At 59.7% G+C, this 18,383-nt stretch overlaps 8 protein-coding genes across 8 annotated transcripts; 3 read left to right on the forward strand and 5 right to left on the reverse strand.

Moving 5' to 3' along the window:
- Nucleotides 1-104: 104 nt before the first annotated feature.
- SCHCODRAFT_02498556 (FMN-dependent alpha-hydroxy acid dehydrogenase) lies at nucleotides 105-1,965 on the forward strand (the record flags this gene model as incomplete). The annotated part of the gene is made up of 9 exons (XM_050343076.1): nucleotides 105-152; nucleotides 262-390; nucleotides 460-671; nucleotides 724-798; nucleotides 854-1,058; nucleotides 1,172-1,309; nucleotides 1,374-1,428; nucleotides 1,491-1,667; nucleotides 1,796-1,965. The coding sequence occupies 9 exons, from the start codon at nucleotides 105-107 to the stop codon at nucleotides 1,963-1,965; spliced, it is 1,209 nt and encodes a 402-aa protein (XP_050200295.1).
- Nucleotides 1,966-2,797: 832 nt separating this feature from the next.
- On the reverse strand, nucleotides 2,798-4,927 carry SCHCODRAFT_02620712 (Dehydroquinate synthase-like protein). The gene is made up of 5 exons (XM_003037686.2): nucleotides 4,570-4,927; nucleotides 4,352-4,518; nucleotides 3,632-4,294; nucleotides 3,431-3,578; nucleotides 2,798-3,367 (listed from the first exon to the last, which is right to left on the reverse strand). The coding sequence occupies exons 1-5, from the start codon at nucleotides 4,859-4,861 to the stop codon at nucleotides 3,279-3,281; spliced, it is 1,359 nt and encodes a 452-aa protein (XP_003037732.1). The 5' UTR covers nucleotides 4,862-4,927; the 3' UTR covers nucleotides 2,798-3,278.
- A 375-nt stretch (nucleotides 4,928-5,302) lies between these two features.
- Nucleotides 5,303-6,176, forward strand: SCHCODRAFT_02729164 (uncharacterized protein). The gene has a single exon (XM_050347118.1). It carries the CDS (start codon nucleotides 5,470-5,472, stop codon nucleotides 6,133-6,135), a length of 666 nt encoding a protein of 221 aa, XP_050200296.1. The 5' UTR covers nucleotides 5,303-5,469; the 3' UTR covers nucleotides 6,136-6,176.
- On the reverse strand, nucleotides 6,100-6,609 carry SCHCODRAFT_02244189 (uncharacterized protein). Its single transcript, XM_050342174.1, has one exon. It carries the CDS (start codon nucleotides 6,520-6,522, stop codon nucleotides 6,217-6,219), a length of 306 nt encoding a protein of 101 aa, XP_050200297.1. The 5' UTR covers nucleotides 6,523-6,609; the 3' UTR covers nucleotides 6,100-6,216.
- Nucleotides 6,610-6,627: 18 nt separating this feature from the next.
- Nucleotides 6,628-9,964, reverse strand: SCHCODRAFT_02620715 (uncharacterized protein). Its single transcript, XM_050345015.1, has 9 exons — nucleotides 9,665-9,964; nucleotides 9,509-9,615; nucleotides 9,184-9,458; nucleotides 8,888-9,128; nucleotides 8,623-8,815; nucleotides 7,796-8,571; nucleotides 7,522-7,742; nucleotides 7,282-7,464; nucleotides 6,628-7,224 (listed from the first exon to the last, which is right to left on the reverse strand). Exons 1-9 carry the CDS (start codon nucleotides 9,840-9,842, stop codon nucleotides 7,026-7,028), a joined length of 2,373 nt encoding a protein of 790 aa, XP_050200298.1. The 5' UTR covers nucleotides 9,843-9,964; the 3' UTR covers nucleotides 6,628-7,025.
- A 742-nt stretch (nucleotides 9,965-10,706) lies between these two features.
- On the reverse strand, nucleotides 10,707-13,842 carry SCHCODRAFT_02620718 (uncharacterized protein). Its single transcript, XM_003037688.2, has 3 exons — nucleotides 12,895-13,842; nucleotides 11,193-12,842; nucleotides 10,707-11,028 (listed from the first exon to the last, which is right to left on the reverse strand). The coding sequence occupies exons 1-3, from the start codon at nucleotides 13,750-13,752 to the stop codon at nucleotides 10,927-10,929; spliced, it is 2,610 nt and encodes an 869-aa protein (XP_003037734.2). The 5' UTR covers nucleotides 13,753-13,842; the 3' UTR covers nucleotides 10,707-10,926.
- A 1,779-nt stretch (nucleotides 13,843-15,621) lies between these two features.
- Nucleotides 15,622-16,857, forward strand: SCHCODRAFT_02598775 (zincin; the record flags this gene model as incomplete). The annotated part of the gene is made up of 4 exons (XM_050344031.1): nucleotides 15,622-15,976; nucleotides 16,029-16,278; nucleotides 16,331-16,766; nucleotides 16,819-16,857. 4 exons carry the CDS (start codon nucleotides 15,622-15,624, stop codon nucleotides 16,855-16,857), a joined length of 1,080 nt encoding a protein of 359 aa, XP_050200299.1.
- Nucleotides 16,858-17,176: 319 nt separating this feature from the next.
- Nucleotides 17,177-18,309, reverse strand: SCHCODRAFT_02537556 (ricin B lectin; the record flags this gene model as incomplete). Its single annotated transcript, XM_003037689.3, has 3 exons — nucleotides 17,177-17,490; nucleotides 17,543-17,980; nucleotides 18,030-18,309. The coding sequence occupies 3 exons, from the start codon at nucleotides 18,307-18,309 to the stop codon at nucleotides 17,291-17,293; spliced, it is 918 nt and encodes a 305-aa protein (XP_003037735.1). The 3' UTR covers nucleotides 17,177-17,290.
- Between the last annotated feature and the right edge of the window lie 74 nt (nucleotides 18,310-18,383).

Raw genomic sequence — 18,383 nt, forward strand, 5'->3', positions numbered from 1 at the left:
ACGGTCATGCAACCTCCACAAACGGTCAGCAGACCGAGAACGAGCTGACGTCGGGCAAGGGCGAGCCTACGAGCGTGGCGAAGCTGGACGCGTGGTCGGAATGGATGCCGGGGATCTACAAGAGTAGACAAGGACCTCGTGCGCTGGGAACGGTGCGCTTCAACGAGATCGAGGAGCGGGCGCGGCAAACGTTGAAGGACGTACCGGGTATGCCTTTTCTTGAGGAAAATTCGTTCATCGGCCCACACGCGTTTCGCAGAGGCCTTCTGGTACGCCTACGGCAGCGCTGGTACTCACGGGACCTGCGACGCGAACATACGCGCCTATAGCAAGTTCGGTATAATCCCTCGAATGCTGGTCGACGCCAGCCCGCAATATCGTAGCTTGGAGGTATGGGTCTGCCCATAGGCGGTCAATCGCAGGGGTAGACCGATGATCACTCACACGAAGCGTCTGCAGACCACCCTCTTCGGCGTCAAGTACCCCACCCCAGTCCTCGTAGCGCCCATCGGCGTGCAGACTATCTTCCACCCCGACGGGGAGGAGGCGTCCTCGGGGGCGGCGGGGCGTCTCGGTATCCCGTACATCATGAGCACGGCGTCCTCGCGCAGTATCGAGACCGTCGCGCGTTCGAATGGGGAAGGTAACCCTCGTTGGTTCCAGCTGTATTGGTAAGGCAATCAATGGCTTGTCAAATGACGACTAACCTAGCGAGGCATTTAGGCCGCGCACCAACGAGATCACGCTGTCTCTGCTCTCCCGAGCCAAGAAGGCCGGATTCACCGCCCTGGTCGTCACGTTAGCCCGTCTCGTCATGTTGCTCGTTAACGACGTAAACTCACCTTCATGCCAGATTGGACACCATGACCGTCGGCTGGCGCCCGCACGACCTCGCCAAGGCCTACTCGCCCTTCGCGCACAGCGTCGGCTGCCAGGTCGGGCGCAGTGACCCGGTGTTCATGGCCAAGTTTGGGCGCGAACCTATTGTAGATGAACGCCCTCAGTTCCCTTATAGGCCGGATGAGATGGATGCGGCGTTTGCGGCGGGCGATGAGAAGGTGAGTGACGGGCGCGTGTGTGGTGTGCGACTCCGGCGCCTGCGAGATGCGCGATAGAGACCAGCGGGACATGCGACGCGCGCTTTCGCGGTACTGATGAGAGATAAATGCAGGTAAAGGACGACATCTTCCTCGGCAGCGAGTGGCTGGGGGAGATCACGTCGGGCACGTTCAAGGGCTGGGAAGACCTTGCCTTTCTCCGGCAGAACTGGGACGGCCCGCTCATCCTGAAAGGCATCCAAAGTGTGCACGTAAGTTCGGCGTTCATCTACGTATACAGAAATGCTGCATGCTCACTATCTCCCACTCACGCAGGACGCGGAAACCGCTCTGCTACACGGCGCGGACGGCATCATTGTCTCCAATCACGGTATGCGACGGAAACCTAGAGGTGAACGAGGTTAGCGTTGAGCTAATAAACGTTACCTATAGGCGGCCGGCAGGTCGACGGCGCGATCCCATCGCTCTTCGCGCTCGAGCGCATAATGCGCTCGGACAAGATCAGGGAGGCGCAGAGATCAGGGAAGCTCACCATCTTATGCGACTCCGGCATCCGCTCTGGCCCGGATATAGTCAAGGCGCTGGCGCTAGGGGCGCAGGCCGTACTTCGTGAGTGATACTCTTATGAAAGCCGGGAGATGAGCTAACTGCATCTTACTTGATACCATCGATACTTACCAAATCTTTCATTGCCGTTCACTTTCGTTGCCTTATCCAACCCTTTCCTATCCTGCTAGTCGGACGGCCTTGGCTCTATGGGATGATCGCAGGGGGACAGGCCGGCGCCGAGCAGGTCCTGCAGCACACCATCGCGGATCTGGACACCACGATGGCGCTATCCGGACTCCGTACTGTCGCGGACATACAAGGGAAGGGGGAAGACGTGGTGGTCAGGATAGATGTATAGATAGATGGATGGATGCCGAATCTGCTGAATCGTCCCAGTCAATGTATAACAGCCATCCACGCACCTGCCACGCCTCCGTATGTCCGCGACATAATAATCAAGTATTGAGAAGCGTGTTGGCAGCGTTCTCTGCTTTCGCCACGGTTGTCAACTATCAGGGCAGGAAGATGGCGCGCCTCGTATGAAGAGACACCAAGTCTCGCGGAATCTGTTGAGTCTGCCGCCGCCAATTGAGGCGGTACCAGTAGAAGTAGCTGCGGTCAACAGGTCGCTTCCGAGTCGTTGCCCGCGGCGATGGGGGAGTGGGTGCCACATACGACACTCCCGGTCCCTGGCGCATTCAACGTACCCATCGCCAATTCATGCCATTCAAGAACCTCTCATCTCATTACAGAACTGCGGGACGCTGCGGGTCAAGACGGTGAGAGTGTAACCGAAGCACACGTTCTATTCGTCCACCCGCACCTTCTACCCCGGATTCATATCGCATTCGCGTAGAGATAGACATCAGGGTTCAGGTCAAGCTCTTCAGAAGGACAAGTTCCGATTCCCAATCGGAGACGCCGCTCTGTAGCCGCTGCCACGGTCACGTGTGCCCCGTGCTTCGCTCGCCTTCGCGGGCCACGTCGGAGCTGCTGGACATGAAGGGGCTCATTCCACGAGGCTTCGTATACTGACTGCTGGGAATGGCCACCAGCTCTGGCTTACACCGCTCGACGAGGTTCTGCACAGCACATACCTCGCTCACACTCAGTACGCCGACTCAACTCGCTGTCCCAAGCACCTTGCTTGTCAGTTGCGACGCCAGTCCACCATAAGATCGCACAAGCAGTTCGCAGGCCCAATACTAATCACATTAACCCAATTGCGGAATACTTGTAAAGAGGAGGTCATACACAGGGGGATAGCTAGTAAAAGCAAAAAGCATCGAAAACGCCCAACAACCGGTACATGATACAGTACTGTAGCCCACGGGTATCGGAATCGCTGTAGTCCTTGAGGATAGTTATGTTCGTACCGTAAGATGACAAGGAGGAAGATATGATAGAATAGTTAGTTGGGTAGATGGAACCGCGCTGCTCGCTCGTCGACGCGCATGCTGACATGCGCGCCGCGATCGGATGGGAACGTCGTGAATATGATGATGAGGGTCGATGATGAGAGAAAACCGAAGCCAGGGATAGTGCCAGTGCTGTTGGGGGAAGTCGCCCAGTAGTGCTCGCGCTCAACGAGCGACCTTTTCGGTGCGACTCGCGATCGGGTCGTGAATATATGTACAACATTTGGTTTCGTATCGGGTCCATGGCGGAGGCTTACGCTTGCACCTTAAGGTCGCCGAGGAGGTCGACGGTACCGGAGCGAGAAACATGAGGGCGGGTTTCGATGACTGCGTAGTCGAAGTCAAGAAAGAGAGAAAAGAGATCGTCAGACAGGGGTCGGGGTACCGGGGTACTGCAATACTCACCAGTCGAGAGCTGCTTGAAGCCTGTGCGGTCGATGTACTCGCGACCGACGATGTCGGCGCCGAGGATCGCCTGGAAGACAACGTCCGGGGTGATGACCGAATCCATGTTCCAGATAGTCTCGCCCGGAGCGCAGGCAATCTCAGCAACCTGGGGACGTTGTTAGATGAGGACTACCTAGGCAGGTGGAGAAAGCGACGCACCTTGTGCAGCTCTTCCGCCGTCACATCGGGAATACCCATCATGTCAAACGTGACCGGCAAGTCGACAGATAGCAAGAACCCGAGGTACCGGTCGATCTCATCCTGCGGCGCGCCGTCGAGGACGAGCTGGCAGATGGTGCCGAACGCGACCTTCTCGCCGTGGAGAAGGTGATGGAGACGGTGGATGCTCGTCAAACCATCGTGAATCGCGTGCGCGGCAGCCAGCCCACCGCTCTCGAAGCCAAGACCTGAGAGAAGCGTGTTCGCCTCGACGATCGCCTCCAATGCGGGCGTCATCGCGTTGACCTTGCACGCCTCGTACGCCTGCTTGCCGTACTTGAACAGCGTCTCCTCGCACTTCTCGCAGATGGCGTCTGCGACGAGCGCGGGCATCCCACCGCCGAAGTTGGGCGCGTTGCGAGCGCGCTTGGCCTCGACGTTCGTCGCGAGAGCATCACCCATACCGGCAGCCAAGAGGCGTGCAGGTGCGCGGGCGATGATGGACGTGTCGACGATGACGATGTACGGGTTTCGTTGGCAGAACGCGTAGCGGTCGAAATCACCGCTTGGGCGGTAGAGGACGGCGTTGGCAGAGCAGGGCGCGTCGGTGGAGGCGGTCGTGGGCATGATGGCAACTTCGATCTTCAGGTCATCCGTGACGGTCTGCGGAGAATGAGATCAGATGGAAGTGCGGAGAGAGGGTGTGCGTGAGAGGCTCACCTTTCCGACGTCGATAGTCTTCCCACCTCCGAGAGCGATGACGAAGTCTGCCTTGAAGTCAACGCAGATCTCCTTGATGCGCTCGACTTCTTCAACCGAAGCGATGCCGGTGAATGCCGCGCGCTTAATCTCGAACTCGGAGAGGGTGTTGATGAGGTCCTCGCCCGCTGCAGTGACGGTCAGTAAGATGAAGTACGATGAGAAGGCTGGCAACGCACCAATTTGGTGGACAATGTCGTCCGTGATCAAGACTGCACGCTTGCCCATCTTGCGAAGGTACTGGGCAGAGTCCCGGATGGCCGAGGGACCCTGGACGTACTTGGCGGGGGACTGGAAGACGCGGAAGGTAATGCCACGGTTGGCAATGCTCGCTGCGCGCGCAGTGACGGAGAAGGTGCGGACGGAGGGGAAGCGGCGAACTGCCGAGGGGGAGGCGCGGAGACCCCCCGCCATGGACGGTCGCACCGCCCAGCCAGTGCGGGCCAAAGACTTCAATGTGGAAGAGAACATTGAGGGCGAGAACGGCTGGGGAGGGTGCGAAAAGCGGGAGGGGGAGAAGAAGGGGGGAGGGGCGGAAACCGATACTGGCTTCCCCGCAAATCGCGCGCCCCTTTATATACCGCCACGAATACCAATTCCCCAAACGACAAATCCTGCTCGGTCCGTCCCCCGACAGTAGTCATCGCCAAAGGCCGCCGCGCACCGGCTGGGGAAACATACGTTATTTCGCGTTCGGCGTCGCACAGACGCGGATCTTGAATCTCATGGAATACTCAGGAAAAACGCATGGGCGTTGCCCGCAGCGATGACGAGACCATCTGCACGATGATACCAACAACCACCGATAGCGCTAGTGACGTCGACCATACTTCCCATCTTCACCTGAACGAATGTGGCTGATATTTCGTGGCCACCAGACCAGGCGAATTGAATCCGACTGCTTGCCCGCTAGTCAGATGCCTTGACGTCGTCGCGCCGTTGTCGCGCGCCATCAGCGAAATTCCAGCCAGGCAGTGAGCAGCAACGGTCATCTGCAACGCTCACCCATCCCACGGGCCGCGACACAAGAGAATGTCTGGTAACCCGTGACCGTCTCTTGGCTCGTCGCGCACCGCAACATGCCAACTCCTTGCCTCCAAAACGCGGGCACCAGATTTCTACTATCGTACTCAATAGTGAATAAATCCCGACGCGGGTCATCCGCCCCAGCGCCGCTCCTCGTCGCTCCCAGCCAGCGCACCACCCGAACGTCACCCCCAACGTATAGCTCCTGCTCGCCTCGCCCCCAGACTCGGGTTATGCGCGCTGCGGGCTCGGCGCCTGCAAGCGCCGCAGCGCACGAGCCTGGTCAAGCCAGTCCATCCCGTCTCTCGGGGAAAGATCGAAGCGCAAACGGCCGACGGAGGCTTGGCTGCTTCTTCGGAGACGCAAACGTGCTGCTGCGCATCCCCTTCTCACCCTGCTCGGATCTCGAAGCTCCTCGAAACGTTTCCAAATTAGGTACGCGTCCACAGCACCGTTTCCCGCGCCCCGCGTCCCCGCAATCCCTGCCCCGCGGCGCCCGTGAGGAATGGGCCCAGAGCGCAGCACCTCCCCCGCCCCGATGCTGGTCGGACGGGCGACGTTCGTCATGGCTAGAGGCCGTGTCGCTCCCCAGCTCCGATACCCACTCACGATACGAGCCCGCAGCGGGGCGGTGGAGGGCGGCGAGCAGGCTCAGACGCGCCCCAGGGGGAAAACAAGGGGAAGGCGCGCGGCAATCGAGCGGAAGAATTCCAAAATGAAGAACGAATCAAAAACAGCGGAAACCACCGTTGCCGATATCGCCGCCATACCACGGTCACGTGCAGAGTTGAACTGCATGGTCAGCACAGGCACTCGCGCGCCTTCGCGCCGATAGTCGAGCGATTATCGCTGGGAAATCGGTCGTGTTGAACTCTACCGTGCGCGCAACGTGCAGTAGTCCCCGCGTATGAAGGGACGCGGCGGATTGGTAGCGGTAGATAGATCGACCCGATCGAGCCGCCGGCGTCGGGCAAGCAGAGTTGAGGCAGGGTCAGCGCAGGGTCCAAGCTTCTGAGTAGGAGCGCGCGGCGCCGTAGCGGCCTCCAGGCAGCGGCCTCGCCTCCTCCGAGCGACAATGTCGTGAATCCGATTCGCCAGGCCGCCATCTACCCTCGCCTATCGGACACACGTCCGATGCGCGCTGCCCTCGACAAGGCCTACCCGTTCAGGAACAAGGGTTCTCCATAGACAGCCCGCTCAGCCTCAAGGTGCACCAAAGTTGTGGACAGGATAAGTAATTGCTTATTTGGGCTTATGCGAGTATCGAAGTATCTATGTTACTAACTAAAATATGTTACAAGATGGTAAGTACGAAAGGAAGCAGACGATATATAGTTACAAAAACGGCGTGGATGCAGGGTATATGATACACGACGTGAAGGTTCCGTTTGAAGATGAAGTGAGGAGACGTGAGATGAAGGCGAAGAAGTGTGGGCATGAGAATCGTGGGGACGGGCCATGAGAGCGATGCGTATGTAGATCGTGGGTAGCGCGGCTGGGATGGCCGGCTTGATTGGGTTTGTGGGGGTGGGAGGAGGGCGTGTATATGCAGATGAGTGGGTGGAGGTTAGTGTCCATGCCAGGGGTGGGGAGGGCGCTACTGCGAGACCTAATTGAGCGTGTCGGACGATGCGGAAGACATCCCATCGTCAGTAGACATGGATGAGCCCAGAGCGAACGAGATCAGCGCGCTGGCAGACGCCGGACCGCCTTCCATCGGCGAGAGGGGGGCGAGCGACGCTGTTGAACGTACGAAGAACTCAATCTTCTCAAAATCAACACCAAGCTGGCCGCTAACAATACCATGCCTGTTGAAAATACAGCAGGTTAATAAAGTGATCAGCCATTGGAGATAAAGCACTTGCTTATTCCTCAAATGGTGCAGCGCACTCTCATGCGCGCGCAGCGTTGTCTTGCCCTTATGGCACTGGCTGCACTTATACTCGGGAAGGAGAGCGCGGCGGAGAGCAACTGGCTTGCGCGGGATGCCGGCAAAGCCAGCGACATACACGAAGTCCAGGTTCTGGACCGGCCGCTCGATGTTGTGCCTACGAAGGATACCCCGTTAACCAGATGCACGATAAAGTTCAACTTCAGCCACATACACTAGCCTGGCGTGCTTGATCGCCTGCGTGCGCGTGACCTGCGCGTCCGCGCGCCCATTCGCGTAGTGCGCCGCGCAGTGGTTGCACGCCCACGCGCGCTCGTACTTGAACGCCGGGTGGCTCTCGCGCCGGCGCACGAAATTCGCAGCCGGCTCGCTGAGCACCCGCCAAGCGCCCTCGCGGTGGGTGCTGTCCTCGGCGGTGTTAAACATGTGTATGACCTGTGTGCTGCTTAGCGGGCCGGGGAGGGGGAGGTGGTCAGGGCGGCACTCACGCATTCACGCCACGTGAGGACCTCGTACGGGCCGTCGGAGGGACAGTTCGCGCAGACGAAGCGCGCGTTGAGCGCGTCGAACTCACGTGCAAGAGCGGTGTCCGGGTTCAGGCCTACGAGCTCCAGAAGCCCGCGGGCCGCGTCGTACCCGCGCCTGTCAAAGCAGAGGCCTTCTGACTCGACGCCAGCGCAGTTGAGATGCGGCCCAGCGCCGTCCCAACCCACCATGCCCTTGCCGATGATCTCGTCGTGACTACGGTTCAGCCGAGATACCGGGCAGTGGTAGATCGAGGTCGCGAGGTCAAGACGGGAGAGCTCGGAGGCATCGCGCGTTTGCACGGAGGACGAACCTGCGCGATGCGAAGTCGAAGAGGAAGATGAGGGCGCCGACAAGCCGGCGGCAGATGCCGAGGAAGTAGCCGATGCCGGCGATGCCGTAGAGGGAAGCAAGGAGACCATGTGATGCATGCGCTCCCGTGTCCAGTCGCGCACGAACTGCGGCAGTAAGGACACCGCGTCCGCCAACCTCCGCTCAAACACCTCCGGGTCAGTGTCGGGGGAGTGCACGAGCTCGGCGAATGGCGCGTACTGCGCGACCTGGCACGAGCTTGGGTGATAAGCCCACGTCGCTGGCAGGGTGCTGCCGCGATACGCAGTGTATGCCTGGCTGACGCGCGCGCGGCGCTCGCGCATACGTGCGTAGCGTTCCTCTGCGATACGCTCCTCCATGCAGATGACCACAGCGCGTTCCACAACAGGAATGATCTTCTCCAACTCTGCAAAGTACACCTCAGGAACGGCGCTCATTGTACGCCAATCTCACTCACTGCGTCGCGTCAATCGCGGAACCGACATCGACGCCGGCAGCTCTGCGATCGCCTTTTCGAGGTCCGCCGGGTGGTGGCCCGCCTTCGAGAGGCGCGCCCTGATGCGCTTCGCAAAGCGGGAGTCGAGCGCCTTGCGCGCCTTGCTGGCCTCCTGTCCGAGCTTCTCAGCCCACATGCGGCACGCGGTGCTTTGCTGCAAATCAATGCAATGAGCAACACTTGCCACGACCGCGGGAACGCGTATAGAGATACGGAGGATACGCACAAGTGTCCGGGAAGCGACAAGCGCGTGCCGCTCGATTTTGTACCGTTCGAACTCGAGTTCGGCGCCGGGCGTCTTCTGGTCCATAGACTGCCGGTGCTTCGCAACTGCCTGAATGACAGCCTGGAGGTCGGCGGGCAGATATCGGCCGTCGTCGTACTCAAAGTAGTGGTCCCCGTCCTCACGGTAAGTCCGCGGGACGAGGGAAGCAGCGAACTCGTCCTCTGCAGTTTCGACGAGGGGCCTGACGACGAAGGGGATGAGTACGAAAGACGTGTGGGAAGGATCGCGAGACGCACAATGTCACTAGGCACTTGGAGCAGAGGCGCCTAAGAAGGGTGAAGTCAAGCGCGGCAGCACCACGCCCGCACTGCTGGCATCGGTGGGGGGCAAACAGCATCCTCGCCCACTTGTCGTGAGGGACATCGGTGGGGCAGGGCGGCATGGTGTCGGAGTGGCGCGCAAAGGAGGTAGCCCATACGGCGCCGGCGCCAGGGCAAGTGAGCAGTTCGCGCATAGTGCGGCATGTCTGCGCAAGATGGAACAGGTCCATGGGATGGGCGTGCTGCATGATCTGCAGAGCTGTTAAGCAATAGACGCGCTACCGACTAAGCGCGTACGCACCTCGAATACGAGCTCAAGAGGGAAGCTGCCCAGGAGGGTGAATGACTTGATCAGGGGGCGCGAGCCCGTACGCAGGCTGCGCAGAATCTGTACGGCCTGCCAGTTGGCTGCGGCGCGCTTAGCGGACGATACTTCCTGGCGCGCGCGTATGCGTACCTACTGAGCGCCGTCGCTCGTGGTTCGTCGTTTCTGTCATGAGGTCCTCTACTCGTAATTTCATGAAAGGCTGCTCGGAGAAGGGGTCGATGTAGATGGCAGGCGTCGCCATAAGGCCGAGGACGCCCTTGGAGTCGTCGAAGACGAGCCCGGTCGTGGTCCTTGTTCGCGTCGACATGGTGGGAAGAGACAAGGATGGATTCGGGCGCGCGCTGGGGATAAAATCGATGTGGGCCGTGCGTCGGCAACGAGGCCTGAACGAGGCGGCGTACAGCACGATGCGCGACGCCTCACGCCCCCGTCACGGTCGCGGGTGACGACACGCATAGTCCGCGCCTTCTTGTCCCCCATTTGGACATCATTGACATTGTTCGGCCATGTGGCGCGCCCATGCAAGTCAACACCGCAATACATTCCCACCTTCTGCTCCCCACCGCATTCAGTACAACCTTCGAAACACGACCGGGCATGCCCTCCCTCATGCACGATCCCGCTCATAAAAGGTCATATACCCTTAGCATTTATGCATTTGCCACACTTCTGGCGCGCAAGCGAACGAAGACGTTCCCCGCACTCGTCGCAGGATTAACCCAGCCTACCCATTCGTACGTTTGTACAGTCCTGGACACCCTTACCCGACGCGTACTGAAGCGAAAGGCTACTCTCACCCGCGCCGCCTTAGCCACGCCCGTAAGCACCCGTCCTGGCCCTTTCAGCTGGACTACCATCTCCGACTCTGATTCGAAAGAGTCACCCACCAACTAACAACGACATCGCGCCCTGCCGGCTCGCCATACTAGCCCAGTGGCGCGTAAGTGGGCTTGCACCACTGGTCAAGGCAAGAAGTCCGCCGGTCCTTCTGCGTGCATACTGGTCAAATCGCTAGCGCTCCGCACCTCGCTTGCCACCGACGTTAAAACATCAGCATGTCCATCCGAAGCTGGGCATAGTATGCAAGGAGAAGTCTAGAGCGCGCGACACGGCTCTGGAGAACCAGCTACAGCTGGCGATATGTGTCAGACTCGTGCCAACATGAAAAACGCGTTGTTGTCGGACAAGCGCCACCGTACGTGCTCGCCATCGTCCTGGATTAAAAGGGCCTACGGGCGTATGCGTTCTGGCACCCTCGCTCAGCCGCCCAAGGGGCAGAAAAATGATTACAATCTTTTCTGCTCAATCATAGGCTAACACTCGTGTCCTACCACGCGGCGTTCTGTCCTGTATCAGCGCCTCCCTCCATCCATATCAGCAACACCTGGCCTTCATTTCCCGCTAGTCACGAAGGCGTTATACGCCTCGTTCAGCGTGCCAAACACGCCGTTCGCAATCATCCGCTGCTCCAGCGTCGTGTTGCTCGCGTTCAGCTGCGCATGCGTTAGCCTTGCTGTGGTCGCGCAGACAGAAGAACGGAAGACAAGTGAGATGAGAAGAAGCCAGAGCCAGCATAAAGGATCATGAGCGCCCGAAGGTATCATGTCGGCGATCCCCCTACCCTCGCAGTCCCTCGCGAACAGAATATGACACTCGCCTTATCAGGATGTAACCGGCCAATCGCCTTCATGTACTTGACCTTCACCTGCCCCGGCGTCAAGAGATCCTTCATATCCACCTTGAGCGCCGGCCCGAGCTCCGGCCAGAGCACCGTATCCAGACTCGCGATGAGCGCGCGCACATTCGCCTCCTTCCCCTTCTTCCACGCCAGCAGCCGCGCATCGACCGTGTCCTTCAGGTCGGCGCGCGCAGCGTCCTCCGCCTCGGCGTCCTCCGCGGCCTTGCGCAGCTCGGCGACGCGCGCGGAGTCGGCTGAGATGAGTGCAGCGGGCCGCAGCTTCGGCGGCGCGGCGGGCTTGGGCTTCGGGGGTGCGGCTGTGGGCGCGGGCTTGGGCGCGAGCATCTGTCGACAGCGGCCAGCCGCGCGCGCGGCCTCTGTGCGGTCCTGCGCGCGAGCCCAGCCCGCGCCCGACACCTTCTCCCATAGCCGCCTCGCCTCCGCCCACTGCTCTCGGCCCTCGAGCGCCTCTGCGCGACGGCGCCATGCCTTCAAGAGGCCTTCGCCAAGGTCGACCACGCCGGCGCCGTCGCCTGCCTGGATACGCCCGCCATCCCCGAAGCGAGCGTCCAGTCCGCCGACGGCCTCAACGAGGGTGAGTACGGTACCCGCGTCGGCTTCTGCAGCCTTGTACTCGCCGGTCTTGAGTCGAGCGAGCGCGCGGTTGTTGTACAGTGGAATAAGTAGGATATGTCCTTCAGGTAGACACGAGATTGCAGCGGAGTAGTGTCCCTCGGCATCGCCGTACTGCCCGAGCTTGACGGCCTCATTGCCGCGCGTCTTGTGTTGCGTCGACGACTGAACGGCGGAGGCAGAGGCAGGGACAAGGGTCCGCGTTGCGCTAGGTGGGGGCGGCTTAGGTGCTGACCTAGAGGACGGGGCATTCCTGCGATACGGAGACTGATAAAACTTGCGCTCCTCCGGCGCAGCAGGCGTCGGCGCAGGCCCGAAGAGATCGACTTCTGCAGGTGCTTCGGCGCGGGCCTTCCCGTTTGCCTGCTGTGGTCGGCGTGGCGGCACTGGGTGCGCATCGACATCCCGGAAGGCCGAGGACGACGCCGGCTCCTCGGCGCCCTCCGCGGCAGCCTGCTCCATCCACTTCGGCCGACCACTGCCTCGCTGACGAGAGTCCGGCCGCGAGCGCGAGCCCTCCTCGCCGGTGTTGAGCTGAGCGATCTTCTCCTCGTAAGCTTTCTGTAGATTTTGCTTGCCTTGCTTCCAGAACGCGCTCGCATTCTTGAGCAGCGTGGACCCGACTTCGGAGGCCTGGGCGATGTAGACGCTGGCTTGATCGCCGAGGATACCGTCGCCGCGTCGATTTGGCGAGGAGTCTCTGCGGGGCGGAGCGTCTGGTCTTCTCCGCGGTAGCCGTGGTGGCGGCGCGTCTTCGTGGTCTTCGCGAGATCGTGGGCGGGAGTCGCTGCCGCCAGTTGCGCCATTCGCGATCAAGATCTCGAGAGCAGCTTGTACATCCGTGCCGGTGTCCGTGGCGGCGAGCGCAGTCCTCGCCTGCGTGATGGAGAAGCCCATCTCGATGAGCTGGCCGAGGACATGGGGAGGCGGGGACGCGGTTTGCGTGCGGGATCGAGGAGGTGGAGAGGAATTCTGAGATTGTGCGCGTGGAGGAGGCTAAGTAGGATGTTAGCTTGATATGGATGCAAAAAAACAGTATAGCACGTACTTTCGCTACCTGATCGACTGGACGCGCCAGGTCGCCCAGGATGTCCTCCTCGTCCCCGCTGCCGTGCAAGAGCCCGTCGCGATCCTCGCGGTTGCCGAAGTCGAAGTCTTTACTGGGAGTATCCGCGCGACTCCGGCTTGCGCCATTTGTGGAAGGTGAAGCAAAGTCGTCAAGGTCCCAGAGCGATCCGCTCTTCGTAGCAGGAGGGGGTGATCGCGCGGGGGCCGGAGAGGGTTTGGAAGATCCGAAATCGCCGAGACCCCAGTCGTCGTCACGAGGGGGAGATTTAGGCGGTGGTGTAGGTTTCGCAGGTGCAGGTGCTGGGGAGGTGAAGCCGAGGAGGTCACCCAAGCCGGAGGACGCGCTCGGTGCGGGTGCAGGCGATGGTTTGCTACTTGCCGCCAGCGCATCCAAGCCCGCCCACGCGGACGACGTCTGAGCTTGCGGGCGCCCGGCAGCACTGCTCTGCCGCCGCAAGGCCTCGAGACGCGCGCTCTCCGCCTGCGCCTGCCGCTGCGCCATCGTCATGTTCGCCGGGTTTCCCGAGGTCGATAGGGTCCCGCTAAGTAGGCTGCTGAACGCGTCCCCTCCCCCGCCAGTCACCGGCGTCCCCGTAGAGCGCAACGCGCCCATCTGACGCGGCGCGGCTGCGGCAGGCGACCTACTCGTCGATGGAGTGATCGGACGCGACGTGGCGGGGGATCCCGCCGAGGATAGTATAGAGAAGGCATCCGGGGCGGGTCGTCGCGCGCCATATGCTGCCTGAGGGGATGCAGCCTGCGCACCGAGCGGCTTGGATTGCGCCGCCGGCTTCGACGGCGCGGTAGAATTCCAGAGATCGGCGAAGGAATCCGACATTGTAGTTGAAAAAGGCGGAATGAAGTGAAAGGAGAACTCTAGCAATGTCTATGTCGTGAGTTGGTGTCGCCGTCGTCGCCCTCGACGATGTCAACAGTGGTGAGGACGTCGTCCTTGGCAGCGCAGCCATCACACACCGGATATTTCCGAGTCTGCACGTGTCACGATTGGGCCAACATCCTTAACTGGCAGTTGTGCGGCTTTCTGGGTCCGACCTTGAACAATAGACCGTATTTGCACCAGGATATATCAGCAGATTCTGTACCGACTGCCCATTGAAAACAACGGGATTTGCATGCAAAACCCGTCGATATATCTCGGTGCAAATACGGTCTAATAGGGTCCCTCAAAGCTCGTTTCGTGTCTTCGTATTTTTCCTGTGCACAAAGGGAAAAATCTGAAAAAGGTACCGTTTGGCGGGGGAAACGGGCGAGAATCCTGTTCGACACAGCCACATGACCTTCCTCTGTGTTCAAACCTCTGTTCAGAATAATCGAATTCTCCCTTTTCTCGCGAAAAATCACTCGAAAAGGCCGAATCCCGCGCCAAAAGTTCTGTTCGAAAGAGCCGAATTTTTCCTTTTCGCGAAATTCCGCCAGGTTTGAACGACCCTAATAACGTCCCTTCGCTTCGCATTCTGGCAATGTCACTACGGTCAGAACGGACCACGGTATGGATATCTGCTTCCAAGCCCGCATAGGGCCCGCGCGTTCACATCCTCCTCTGGTTCAGACGCTCGACTTTGAAACCAAGGACCGTTCGGGACTTCTCAAGGGAACCAATTGACGTCTTTCAGTATGCTGGTGCACTGCACAGAGATAGGATGCACACGCATCCACATCTTTATGTCTCGTCGGATCCTGACATTGACCTTACTTGTACACAAGCTCCACAAGAGAACGATGCAAGGCAGAGATCACCAGCAAGTTCAACTATGATTTTGGAACTTCCTTGAGCACGTATCATCCTGGAAGTCTGTGTGCAAGGCTCTGGGATCAGCTACCTCTGCGCATACTTATCGGCGAACAGACGAGGCTTTGCCAGCAATCACGGTTGATGACGGCCTTTCAAACTCGCGTCGACGTCTTACGGTCTCTACACGGCCGCCCCTATTGCTTACTTATCTGACGCGAGCACGGACTTGAAGCAAGCTCGGGATACACCGAATCGGCCGTGAACGTCTGCCTAATGCATCCAGACTCGCGGTGGCCGCAACGAGCAGCGTGAATGGCAGGCGAAGGCGCAGATCAGGCGAGTGGTATGCTATGTTTGGGGACGCTGCGCAGTCGTTGACAAAGCGTACCGCACTTTAGAAGCCTAGCGTTGACTTCAGCCAACCCTTCGAAAGTCGAGTCTGAATGGTCGAGTCGATGATATCTCACCTCAGCATATGCTGGGGCGTGATAGACAGCATAGGCCTCGCTCCGGTCTGTGCAGACCCGTGCGTGTGTTGCCAGATTGAGCACAATGCAGTGGGGCCGCCGCACGTCTCGGGAAGTTCAACTTGCGTGAGTGTTCCCCGCATACGCATCAGCAAAAAGGGCTTGGCATAGGCTTGGCGCAATTGACCATCAACGGAAGCGTCCGGTTCTCATCTCATCCTACGCCGGGCTCTGGCCGGGCTGCATAGGCGGGTTGAGCACTTATCATCACCAGCGCCCGCCTTCGCGAGCGCATGCCCAGCCATACGACGAGCTCCGCTCACCCGAGGCCAGCGAGGTTTGACGACGATGCTTGCACGCGGTCGTGAGCAGGGTGGCAAGGGTATATAAACCCAGCGTCAACGCTGCTCATTCCCCAGCAGTCCAGAGCCTCAGCTCCTGTCCTCCAGTCGACCAGCTACCTCTCGCACCTCCTTCTTCAGTCACCATGTTCGCTCTCACTGCTGCCGCTGCCACCCTCGGCCTTGCGTCCACCGCCGCCGCCGGCCCCTTCCGTCGCTCGCCGACGCTCTCCATTGACGTCTCCGCCCCGGAGAGCGTCAAGTCGCTCAACGACCTCAGCGTCGTTGCGACGGTCACCAACACCGGCAGCGAGGCCGTCAAGGTGCTCAAGGCGGGCTCCGTTCTCGACGACAAGCTCCCGACGCGCTCCTTCTTCGTCAAGAAGGGCGACTCGAAGGTCGACTTCTCGGGTGTGAAGGTCACGCTTGCGATGGACAAGCTCGGCGAGGACAACTACGTGACGATACAGCCCGGCTCGTCCGTGAACGCCACCCACGACTGTAAGCACTATTTGCATCCCGCTTACATCGACCTGAGCTTACGCTATCGCAGTGTCTTCGCTCTACAACTTCGAGGGCGCTGGCGAGGGTGACTTCAGCATCGAGCCCGTGACGTGGTTCCAGGTGCCGGACATCGCCGCGAACAAGGTCAAGTCGATCGGCGACTTCTCCAAGGTCGAGGTGCAGTCCAACAGCGCCAAGGTCTCCATCAGCGGCGACATCGCCCGCCGCGAGCTCAAGCTGAACAAGCGCGCCAAGGACACGTGCGATGACAGCACTAAGAAGGACTTCATCGACTCTGCGTACGTGCTCATGATTTCCATCGTACAATCTTCGTACTGACGAAGCTTCTAGCTACAAGGAGGGCAAGGACCTCGCGAAGATCGCGTCTGACTACGTCAGCTCCAACAGCGACTCGGAGGTCTTCACCGACTACTTCGGCGACAACTCCGCCTCCGACGTCGGCGACGTCTTCGACGCCGTCGCGAACGAGGACGACGACTCGCGCACGCTCAACTGCAGCGACGAGGCGAACGCGTGCGAGCAGGGCGTTATCGCGTACACGATCATCTCGACGACGAACGTCTACTTCTGCGACATCTTCTACGATGAGGTCGAGACGGAGCAGCTCTGCTCGGGCACGACCGTCGACGAGCGCAACATCCGCGGCGGCACCGTCCTCCACGAGCTCACGCACGCCCTGAAGGGCACGGAGGACGTCGGCTACGGCTGCCAGGAGAACCAGCAGCTCTCTGACTCCGAGAAGATCTCGAACGCTGACAACTTCAACGTGAGTATAGGCCCCGTAATTGCGTCGGCGTGTCGCTCACCTTCAATTCCAGTGCTTCTCGACCCAGGTCTACTCTGACACCCAGTGCTAAATGCCTGGGGCTGTCAACGGATATATTTAAGGTTGGGGTTGATGATGATGATACCTACGGTCTTTGTTTATGCCTGCCTCTCGTTGTACTGTGTTGACGTAGAAAGTTGTGTGTTGTACACTGGCGCGACGATGTTATGACAGTATCTATTCTCCGGCGACATGATTGGTCCGAGAGATAGTAACCGAATATCAAGGGCGCGCAGCAATTGAAAAAGGTCAAAAGTGAAGCTAAAGAGTGCTCAAGTCGGAATATGGATATGGAGAGACCTCACTTGCATTAGAAAAGCACTGGAGATTTCAGAAGAATTTGTGTAGGTGTCCAAGAATGGATGAATTGGATGCGGTATGCGAGTTGTGTTTGTATGCTATGCCAGAGTTACATGAATGCGTTGTTTCCCCAAAATCCCTGAAGCTCCTGATCGACTCCCGGCTCAGTTCCAGATCTGGTTGGTGTTACCGTCGGTGCACACCCATGTCTGGACGACGTTGCCGTTGTCGAGAACGCCGCCGGTGAGGTCGAGGCACTGGCCGCGACCCTCGACGGCGATACGGTTGTCGTCGGTGTAGTACCAGGTCTGCTGGGCAAGACCATCGTAGCACTGCCAGAGCTTCATGCCCACACGGTTGCCAACTACGCATCAAGTCAGTATGACAGACGAGAGAACCGAAAATCGAGCACTTACTGTTTTCACCGGCGTCAAGGCAGAAGTTCGTGCCCGCGACTTTGACGGAGGTGGTTCCGCGCGACAGGACCCACTTCTGGTCGCTGGCGCCGTCGCAATCGCTGATGTCGACCGGAGTGCCGTTCGCGACATCGCCCTTCACGTCAAGGCACTTCGCAGTGTTCCCGTTAGGGTGCAATACCTGGCCAGTGGTCGAGGGAGGCGTAGGCGTCGTGGTGTTGCTGGACGACGCGCTCGTCGTCCACTTCTGGTTCGTGTTAGGGGCGCTGCACTCCCATGTCTGGGCAGGCGTGCCGTTGGCGACGACGCCGTCGCGAAGGTCGAGGCACTCCGCGCCACTGCTGACCGAGAAGTGTTGGTCGTCGTTGTTGTATGTCCACTGCTGCTGAGGCAGGTTGTCGTAGCACTGCCAAATCTTCATGGAGACACCGTCGCCGACTGTGATGCCGTTAGTTAGATACCAAGAAATGTAAGAGAGGCCACTCACTGTTAACTCCGGCATCGAGGCACATCTGGGTACCGTCCAGCTGGAAGCGCTGGCGGTCAGGATTGAGAACCCATGCCGGGCTGCTCGCCGTCTTGGTTGAGCAGTCGAAGATGTCGACGGGCGCGCCGTTGCCCGTGCCGGTGGCACCGAGGCAGAAGTTGGTGTTGCCATTGGGGTGAATATAGACGGCTCCGGTCGACATCGGCGTCGACGTCGACTGACGAGGGAGCGGCTTCGCAAGTACGGCCGGGAGAAGGGCGAAAACAGCGATGGAGAACATACTTGATGGGCTTGAAGGGCGTTGGGTGGGTACTTGAGATGTTGAGGTGGATGGAGAAGACCGTGCAGCTCACC

This window comes from Schizophyllum commune (assembly GCF_000143185.2).
Source record: "Schizophyllum commune H4-8 unplaced genomic scaffold SCHCOscaffold_5, whole genome shotgun sequence".
Classification (NCBI taxonomy): domain Eukaryota; kingdom Fungi; phylum Basidiomycota; class Agaricomycetes; order Agaricales; family Schizophyllaceae; genus Schizophyllum; species Schizophyllum commune.

Coding starts and splice junctions, on each gene's coding strand:
- SCHCODRAFT_02620715 (XM_050345015.1), bottom strand. CDS start 9,842: ATGTCGACGCGAACAAGGACCACGACCGGGCTCGTCTTCGACGACTCC. Junction 8,816..8,887: donor TTGTCGCTTCCCGGACACTT/GTGCGTATCCTC, acceptor ATTGATTTGCAG/CAAAGCACCGCGTGCCGCAT. Junction 8,572..8,622: donor TCCGCGATTGACGCGACGCA/GTGAGTGAGATT, acceptor TGTACTTTGCAG/AGTTGGAGAAGATCATTCCT.
- SCHCODRAFT_02729164 (XM_050347118.1), top strand. CDS start 5,470: ATGCCAACTCCTTGCCTCCAAAACGCGGGCACCAGATTTCTACTATCG.
- SCHCODRAFT_02620712 (XM_003037686.2), bottom strand. CDS start 4,861: ATGTTCTCTTCCACATTGAAGTCTTTGGCCCGCACTGGCTGGGCGGTG. Junction 4,295..4,351: donor AGACTATCGACGTCGGAAAG/GTGAGCCTCTCA, acceptor CATTCTCCGCAG/ACCGTCACGGATGACCTGAA. Junction 3,579..3,631: donor CGGCGGAAGAGCTGCACAAG/GTGCGTCGCTTT, acceptor CAACGTCCCCAG/GTTGCTGAGATTGCCTGCGC.
- SCHCODRAFT_02620718 (XM_003037688.2), bottom strand. CDS start 13,752: ATGTCGGATTCCTTCGCCGATCTCTGGAATTCTACCGCGCCGTCGAAG. Junction 12,843..12,894: donor CAGTCGATCAGGTAGCGAAA/GTACGTGCTATA, acceptor CATCCTACTTAG/CCTCCTCCACGCGCACAATC. Junction 11,029..11,192: donor GCCGGTTACATCCTGATAAG/GCGAGTGTCATA, acceptor ACGCATGCGCAG/CTGAACGCGAGCAACACGAC.
- SCHCODRAFT_02244189 (XM_050342174.1), bottom strand. CDS start 6,522: ATGGCGGCCTGGCGAATCGGATTCACGACATTGTCGCTCGGAGGAGGC.